The 9,478-nt window shown below is 43.9% G+C and overlaps 1 protein-coding gene across 1 annotated transcript; it reads left to right on the forward strand.

The window, feature by feature from the left end:
* The first annotated feature begins 7,072 nt into the window (after nucleotides 1-7,072).
* Or98b (Odorant receptor 98b) lies at nucleotides 7,073-8,451 on the forward strand. The gene is given in 4 exon segments (NM_079816.4): nucleotides 7,073-7,382; nucleotides 7,438-7,623; nucleotides 7,676-8,279; nucleotides 8,401-8,451. Coding segments are annotated over 4 exon segments (1,151 nt in total).
* The last annotated feature ends 1,027 nt before the right edge of the window (nucleotides 8,452-9,478 follow it).

The raw sequence follows: 9,478 nt of genomic DNA on the forward strand, positions 1-9,478 counted from the left end.
ACTTATCCACTGTCCATTTATTTTTTAACTTTTTTTCTGAATTTGCAAAGATAATGCAATATTTTAAGCAAAATAACATGTGTGAATGAGCACATTATTTCAAGATCTGAAAAATATTACATATTTTTTTATTGATCTCAATTTTTGTACTGGTAAATATAATTTATATTATATTATATAATTTATATTTATTTTAAATTTTTCAAAAAGACTTGAAAAAAAATGAATCCCAATAGCCGTGTTCCACACCTAGCCAAGACTCGAGCCAATGTGGTGAGTTTGGACAATCTCTTAGTGCTGCCCATACAAAATGTGCTGCTGTTATTTGCTTGGTTGCATTGTTTTAGAAATGTTGAGTCGCTAGGTGGCGGCACTTCTAAAAGGACTTAAAGGACATTAATGTTTTTCGATTTTATTATTTGCGAGGCACTGTTTCACGCTAATTGATTGACTATTTTCTCTTTAATAATATTTTACAACCTTCGCTATGCTTATTTAACATTTGTTTATTGAATACTTTTCTACAGTATGTTTATTTTTATTTATTTAAAATTGTTTATTTAAAATTTCTTTTGTACCATTTGCAATCCGAGGGCTTTCCAAGATAATCCGACCACTTCGCACATCCGAAAAGTTGCAAAGCAAAGTGTAATTGTTAAACAAATTAAACGTGCAACAGCATATTTTTTATTTTCGAGCAGATTGGTCGGAATTGCCGTTTCTTAGTTGTTTGAACTCCCTAATTGCCAAGTGAACTTGCATAAACACTCGTATATCCTCTGACCAAATTGCCCTGTGTTTGCCTAATATTCTTATATTTTATGTGCATTTCTTTTGGACCGAAGACGACCCTTTGGTTTCGAGAGACAAACAATGGCGAGGCAAGAAAAATAATAAAATTGCAAGTTCAACTTTTAGGCTGTGGGTTGTTGTTGTGGCTGCCGTTGCAAGCGGCAGGTGCAGCATTCCACAGAAAGAAATTTTGTAAGAAATATCTATATCTAGAAGGTGAGTATATAATGCATTATTATGCATGACACCAAGATGTATAGGACCGGAAATCATTGAGTTTAGTGCCACAACGTATGTTGCATACTTTGAGATACTTTTATAAGCGAAATTTTAAGTGTGTAACCTGTTGGTGAATGTCAGATTCTTAGTTTAATTATTTTTCAAAAAAATTGTTCTAAAATTTAATTGATTAACTTAATTGAAAATAGAGACGCACTCATTTCGTCCTGGCATTCTGTTGGTTTTTCCTTGTGTGCCGACAGTTTTTCCTCTTGTAGCTCGTGCGTTGCAAGTTGCTGATGCTGTTGTGGCGCCTAGGTGGTTGCTCGTTGCAAGTGCCACTGACAAACACAGCTGTCGAGTGCGGCGCTTAAATGGCAAGTAAACTGCAGCCGAGCGTTTGCTTTGCTAATTTTGCAGGCATTCTGCCTTTGGAGCCTCTTCTTCAGTGCCACCACACCTACTTGGACCGCCTTCGCCTCAGCGTTCTGCCCCCTCGACAATTGTGTGGGCGTGGCTGTGCACTTGCTGCTTATTATTTGCACTCGGCAAGGCCAACAGCATAATAAATTGGGCGGCAGGAGGAGCAGCTGGAGAAGGAGGCGGTTTGCCTGCTTCTGGTGTCGGGGTGAATCGGAAAATCTTTTATTCATGAATGCCGCCCCCCAGCCGCCCACTGCGTCCATAAAAATTGCACAATTTGAAGCGCTTTTCCCACTTTCCCCACGAGCCGCTTAGTCTGAGACGTATGTCCAAAACCCAAAAAAAAAAAAAACTTTATATAGAAATGCGAGAAAAGGAAGACGCGGCGCTCAAGAAAAGAATTTACGCGCCTCGAGCGGCTCTCTCAAGGATTTCGGCAATGGCTCTCCTGGAGTCCTGCCCCACCCACTTCTGGCTGCAGGCGATAGTTGCATAAATCATAAAAGCGGCACTTGTTGTTGTCCTTGCACCCACCCTCCTTTGGACCCAACCGCTCAGCCTTAACCCGCATCCGTGGCAGGACTTTACGACACTTAAGTAACGCAAGTGGGCGGCGTGAGTGTCGCCAAATGTCTGAATTTGATTGCACGGCCACAACAGCGACTCGAGAGGTGCCACTCCCACTCCTTTACATGGATAATGGATTCAACTCCCCCCGTGGAACTTGGCGCATTTATTTATGAAGGTCTAAAGGTCTCCCGAAATCGTTCTCCGCCCGCCGATTTCGGTCTTCAAATTCTATTACTGGAATATTTGAGTGAAGGAGCAGCGATGCTGGAGGGAAATGCTCTTGCAAAGTGGATGAGATATCAACAGGTTGGTTTCGCTAACCAAAATAGTGGATTTGTGACCATGAAACTGGTTTGCAACCATAACAGCCATTCGAGTTTAACTCAATCAAAGCTTTGTTCATTTCTTGACAGAATCGTAGCTCAATTAAGTATAAATTCAAGGTAAGGTATAATATTTTAAAAGTAAGAAAATGCTCGAAAAGCGCTTAATGCTTAATGCAAGTGCTAGATTGGCCACCTGCCACAACCACCGACAAGTGGCGCCCAACGTGCGCACCACACTCGCCGCCATTTCAGGAGGGCCACGCACTTAATTTATGACTCGCCGTGCAATAATTCAAAGTCATAGGCCTCCAGAGGCCATTCAGGGAACACTCGGCCACTCATTCGCTCAAGGGGCTTCTGGAGGGGCATCTGGAGGGGCTGTTGGCCAGGCTTACGGCCACACCTCACTCACACTTTGCGGCAGCATTTGCGATGGAATTTTTAATTAAAATATTAAAGCATTGGCTGCGAGGTGTTTTTAATCTTGAAAATTGTTTTAATTGTTATTTAGGATTTGTTGCCGATGGTTGTTGTTTGCCCATCTTGTTTGTGGTGCAATTTATGTGCGCCTAATTAGAACAGACACAGCCGCGGTGTCAGAGGTTCTGGCTTCCCTGCTCCATGTTCCCGCTCCCCCCCGCTATCCATTTCTTGTTTTTCTGCTTTCCCGCCTTATACAAAGCTGCTTCATAATTACCATATTTTCAAATTACCATTGGCCAGGGCCATGGCCAACATTTTCCTTTCCATTCGGCCCGCGGCCATAAAAGCTAATTGTATGCGTGCGTGGCTCGAGGGGGCAGAGAGTGTGGGGAAGAGGGAGAGGGGGAGGGGGCGGGGAAAGGTAAATCCTTGGCATGTTGTTTCCCCGGTGATTTATATTTAATTGTTGTCATTATGGTCATCAGAAAGCGTGTGAAGTTCCTGGAGGACCTGGCGCAACTCCGGCACTGTCCTGTCATGATGGAGTGCCCCAGCTGCTGGCGGGAATTGTTCGAGTGTTTCGTGGGTCAACATGCTGACAGATGTCTAATTGCTGGCCAACTTACAAGTTGCCCCATAGACTTTCCTCTTTAAAGACCCTACCGCTCTTAGCATTTTGCAAAGAGAAACATGCTGCGGAGGAACGATGGCATTGGAACAGGACATGCCAGGCGCATGACTTGCATCCACTTTCATGCCGTGCACATACGCTTTGGAATCGCTTCAGTTGTGGCCCGTTGATGGCTCCACTTGGTCGATGGGGGATTGGCTTTGGTCTTGGGCTGCAGCTGGAGCGTGAGTTTAATCGAATTCGAGCAGAATATTCGATATTGATATGCATTAAATTAAATTCAATTAAATTCGACTCTGATTGGGTCTTGGCCGAATTATTCTCACACGATGCCGTGCGTCGCTCGAGTGACACAGGCGTAATTGAATAGTTGTGGATTTAATTATGCAATTGTGGCTCAAGTGGGCAAACGGACAGTCAATTTGCCGATGGCAATAGTAGTTCATCAGCATTTCGACTGCCGGCAGAGCAATAAATATTTTTAATTATTCATAAAATAAAAGCGAACACTTATTTGCCTGATTAATACAATTTCCCCTGCCGCAAATTGAATTAAGCTTTTTTTTATCGTCGCAATCTGGATGCAAATGATGTTGAACGATGAAATCATCAGCACGAACAGCACGAGCTATATTCATTAGTTGCAATAATCCAATATGACATTCCTTTTGCCATTTGTTTTGATGTCCGCGCCCCGCATTCGCGTTTCACCTTAATCAGCCCGCAAGCGATTGTGTTTTAAATGATTATTAATTTAAATGCGTTTTATGCCCCCTTAGGCGTAGCTCTACCCTATCAAAAGATACAAAAAGTTACAAGGGGGCATATACCCATCACACATTTTTTAATACGCCACTATCTGATTGTAAGCTCCACAAGCTGGAAAATGCGGAAAATGGCTACTTTCGCTTTGATGAACATTACAAAATTATTAACGAGTTAAGAGAATGTATCTAATCATTCTAGATATTGATTATTTTTCATTGGAACAAACGAAGCTGTTGGTGCGATAGAATCTCAAAAAATGCATCTATCTATTTTTCGTTTTCTGTAATTCATAGAGTATCTCGAAAAGAGGCGTATTGAATATGGACCGCCCAGTTTTAATTGACTTATAGCATAGTTGTGGCCATAGTTGTTGCAATTATTTACAAGCGTTTGTTATTAATGAAGCATGGCAATCGGAAAAATGACTGGCGTTAATGTAATTTCCCGATTTCAACAGTTGCATCCAGCTTTCGCAAATTAGCTTAGTAAGCGGAAAAAAAGAAAAACTGAAAAAATAAACCATTTTCGCTGGGGTTCGAGGCGATGGCAGGCCTGTTTTCCCACGAAAATGGATTTTCTCGAGATGGGAAGGGGGAGAAAAACAAATTACTTGGGACTTGTTTGTTTTGCAAAAATACTCGCCCATTTGCGATTGCGATTTCGGGCCTAGGCAAAAGTGCCTCGAGATGAAAATAGGGCTTCGTCATTTGCGAATTCGACAGTTTTCCTTCGAGCGTATCAAATCAAGCCGCAAACAGAGGCGCACAGGTATCGAAATTCGGTGGGTCCTTGGCAAGTGGGGCTCCCCCCCCAACCAGTAATATATCCCAATAAATATGAGACGGGAAATAAAATATCTCTCATTAAATGATGACAGAAGCAAATATGAAAACACGCTCGGGGCGGAAAATCAACCACCGAGCAGCATGAGTGCCTGGTAACGAAAAGCAGCCAGGAGGATACACGGCTCGGTCGCGTGGGAAGAAGAAATCGAGCTGGTTGGGGCATTAATTACAACTGTCTAAGTACGATTCTGGATGGCCCCAAAACAAAGGTGGAAATGCTGGGACGAGGCCCACGAAAGCACTTGAGCTAAACAAATATTTAAGTTGATTGGGCGGGCGGCGCCGGCGAGCGGCAAATGCAAAAAGTTTCCACTCAAGAAGGAGTTCACCAAATTCGCATAAATTCAATGCGTGCCAGGGCAACCGTGAACTTTTTAATGTATTTTAAAACACTTTCCACTAAACATTTTAAGCAAACTGCTTCCCCAGGCCTGCGCTCCTCCGCCTTAGTCGCACTCGTCCCCTGCCAAGTTGACTTCCTGCGAGAAGCGGCAAAGTTTTCGCCCCTCCGGAGTTGCAGGCAAAATCCCACGGAGGCTGAAATCAAGTATTTCATTTTGGATTCAACTGCTGTCCGGGCAGTGCAACAACTAAATGGCAAAGTATTTCAGCTCAGCTCAGGCCAGCCCAGCCAGCACCAAGCTGGCGATACCCTGCCCTGTTGTCTGCGCAACACCATAGTTCATTCGAATTTCCACCTCAAAACAAATGAACTGATAAGTGTTGGCCGCACCAAACAAGGCGAAACAATAGTTATCAAGTGACTGTGGCTCAAGTATTATAATTCCGGCGAGTTCTTAAGTCGAATATTTCACGCCTGCCCCCAAAAAGGAAATTCGAGTTTCGTCGAGAGCTGGCTGCCATGGATACAGTGAAGCATTCGAGCAATCGACCAGTCGAGCAGCATCAACGTGGTAATAACAATGCCAGGAATAAGAAAAAGTTCTTGAACAGTTTTCGGCCACCCCCCCCCCCCCCAGATGGTTTTCCATTTCCCCCTTCTGTCAGCTGCCAGCCAGCCGAGTTGAGTTGAGTTTCCCAGCAAGTTTTGCTTTACCGAAAATATATAAACTCCATTTTCCATTTTCCATTTTCGTGGGCTTCGTGGTGCGCCGGTCAGTGTGTCAATGTTTGTTTTATGTGCCTAGGACGAAAGTTGTTCCATTGCCAGAGGATGGCCATCGGTAGTGGCTCTGTTTTCAATCCGAGAGGTAAGAACTCGTAATTAATTACTCCGTCTGACGGTTAATAATTGAGTAAATAGAATTGGACCTCACTGCCTCACTGCGGCATTCACACATTCGAATTAATAATGCCGTCGCTGCAAAGTCTGTGGCATTTGTCCCGAACTCAATTTGTGTGTGCTTTATGACTCCACTTAGGCCTTAACTCGGGTCTTAAGCTGCCAGCATGTAATTGCATTAATTTATTTTACCCATCTAAATTCTCCGACCAAACGATGGCCAAACTTGTGCCGGCTGGCCAGTTGCAGCTGCATCTGAAGCTGCTGGGATCTTTGACCACGACAACAATACCGATACGATGGAGCCGGTAAAAGTCTCGGGCTTAGCAGTAATTAAAACCCTGAAATGTTAGACGAATCCCAAAACAGCAGCTTGCAATTCTGAGCTGCAGGATGCGAGGCAAGCAAAAGTTTTCACATTTGAAATGCAGCTAGGATTTGTTTTAGTTTTTGCTTAGCATTGCTGCCAAATATTTGCAGTGGCTCACAGATTTGCTGCATGCAAGACCACAGGCCGAGCTGCTTGACGGCTGCAATTGGAATTTGCTTTTAATTGTTTTTAATTAAGTATAATTTATTGTGCAAACATCAGAGGGCCAAGATTTGTATGCTGATGCATTCGAAATTTCCCAGAGACCAAGACACTTGTACAACCGCCACTTCATTTGCGAGCGCCAGCAGGCTGAAGGTCATGGCACTCGAATTTAAATATTAAATACAATTATAGGTTGCTCGCTTTAATGGCTTATTGATTTTACTAAGCCGCTAATGAGCACAAACCTCCAGTGAGCTACACTTCCCATTAGGAGGACTCACTCACTTCTCATTCGACATGCTGACGGACAAGTTCCTCCGACTGCAGTCCGCTTTATTTCGCCTTCTCGGACTCGAATTGTTGCACGAGCAGGATGTTGGCCATCGATATCCTTGGCGCAGCATCTGCTGCATTCTCTCGGTGGCCAGTTTCATGCCCCTGACCATTGCGTTTGGCCTGCAAAACGTCCAAAATGTGGAGCAATTAACCGACTCACTCTGCTCGGTTCTCGTGGATTTGCTGGCCCTGTGCAAAATCGGGCTTTTCCTTTGGCTTTACAAGGACTTCAAGTTCCTAATAGGGCAGTTCTATTGTGTTTTGCAAACGGGTAAGCTATCTATTATTGAGATGCATTGTATAAACTCTATTTCCTATTATAATAGAAACCCACACCGCTGTCGCTGAAATGATAGTGACCAGGGAAAGTCGTCGGGATCAGTTCATCAGTGCTATGTATGCCTACTGTTTCATTACGGCTGGCCTTTCGGCCTGCCTGATGTCCCCTCTATCCATGCTGATTAGCTACCACGAACAGGTGAATTGCAGCCGAAATTTCCATTTCCCAGTGTGTAAGAAAAAGTACTGCTTAATATCCAGAATATTAAGATACAGTTTCTGCAGATATCCCTGGGACAATATGAAGCTGTCCAACTACATCATTTCCTATTTCTGGAATGTGTGTGCTGCATTGGGCGTGGCACTGCCCACCGTTTGTGTGGACACACTGTTCTGTTCTCTGAGCCATAATCTCTGTGCCCTATTCCAGATTGCCAGGCACAAAATGATGCACTTTGAGGGCAGAAATACCAAAGAGACTCATGAGAACTTAAAGCACGTGTTTCAACTATATGCGTTGTGTTTGAACCTGGGCCATTTCTTAAACGAATATTTCAGACCGCTCATCTGCCAGTTTGTGGCAGCCTCACTGCACTTGTGTGTCCTGTGCTACCAACTGTCTGCCAATATCCTGCAGCCAGCGTTACTCTTCTATGCCGCATTTACGGCAGCAGTTGTTGGCCAGGTGTCTATATACTGCTTCTGCGGATCGAGCATCCATTCGGAGTGTCAGCTATTTGGCCAGGCCATCTACGAGTCCAGCTGGCCCCATCTGCTGCAGGAAAACCTGCAGCTTGTAAGCTCCTTAAAAATTGCCATGATGCGATCGAGTTTGGGATGTCCCATCGATGGTTACTTCTTCGAGGCCAATCGGGAGACGCTCATCACGGTGAGTAAAGCGTTTATAAAAGTGTCCAAAAAGACACCTCAAGTGAATGATTAATTCATACTATTAATTACCGACTTTCAACTAATATATTTATTAATTGCACTTCCTTTTTCACCCACAGATTGTGCGCACTGCTATATCCTATGTAACGCTACTCAGATCCCTGGCCTAGCTTTCCGGGCTTTCATTATTCAGTGGTTCAGTCGTTCGGGTTTGTTTAACTCCGGAAATATTTACAATTATGCTTTAAGCCGGTGTTGTTACAGCCAGTTGGCTAATTAAGCCATGTTAATGGCAATAACTGCTATGGAAAACCAGTGCCTGCGCCTGTTAATGCCTTTTGCATTATTGGCCTTGCTTGCAACGCCATCAGGACATTGAACGCACGTATACGTAATATTTGCTGTCGCCCGCTGTCCGCCCCTGTAATTTGCTCTCGTTGTTTTTGTGTGAGCTTTTTGTTGTCCTTTTTTATGTTTTTATTATTTTTTTTTTTTGCCATCCTCGCACAACATTGCGGTTGTCTGCACGTGCTCGACGAACGATTATGTATAAAAGTGTGACGTGGTCAAAGGATTTGGCCGATTTAACTTTGTTTTGGCCGATAGACAGGCAGGGCTTTGCCCCACCGCCCACCACCGATGTGTGATCCCGTGTGTGTGTGTGTGTGGAGACTGCACGTGAGTGCGGTTGGGAAAAAGCCAATTGCAGTGACCGGGATTTCAGCGCATCCGCCGTCGGCTCTTTAGTCATAAACTGCACGCAACACGGCGGCTTAAGTTTAGCCGATTTTGTAATTTGTTTGTAGCCACAATGCGTTTGCTAACAGGCTCTGCTGTACACGCAACGAAAAAGATTTAAGAACTATAAGTGTTAAGTATTATTGCTATATTAAATAAATCTGAAAGATGGTATTGCATTATTTTGGGCATTGTTTCAGATATCTTATAACTAATGCTATTTCATCATGTTTTTCCCCGTGTAATTACAACAGCATTGGACCTACAAGCCGTAATGAGCAAATGGTCCTCCATCTGGTTTATGATTCATTTGCTGATTATGCGCGCATTCCTCTGAACTTTTGCTCGATTGACAAAACTGTGTGTAATTGCTGGTGTTAGTCCTTTCCCCCTGGGCAGCGATGTCTGGTCGGGGGAGTTGAGAGAGCGAGTTGGCCAGGCAGGCGGGCAGACAAACAA

Source organism: Drosophila melanogaster, chromosome 3R (genome assembly GCF_000001215.4).
Source record: "Drosophila melanogaster chromosome 3R".
Lineage (NCBI taxonomy): Eukaryota > Metazoa > Arthropoda > Insecta > Diptera > Drosophilidae > Drosophila > Drosophila melanogaster.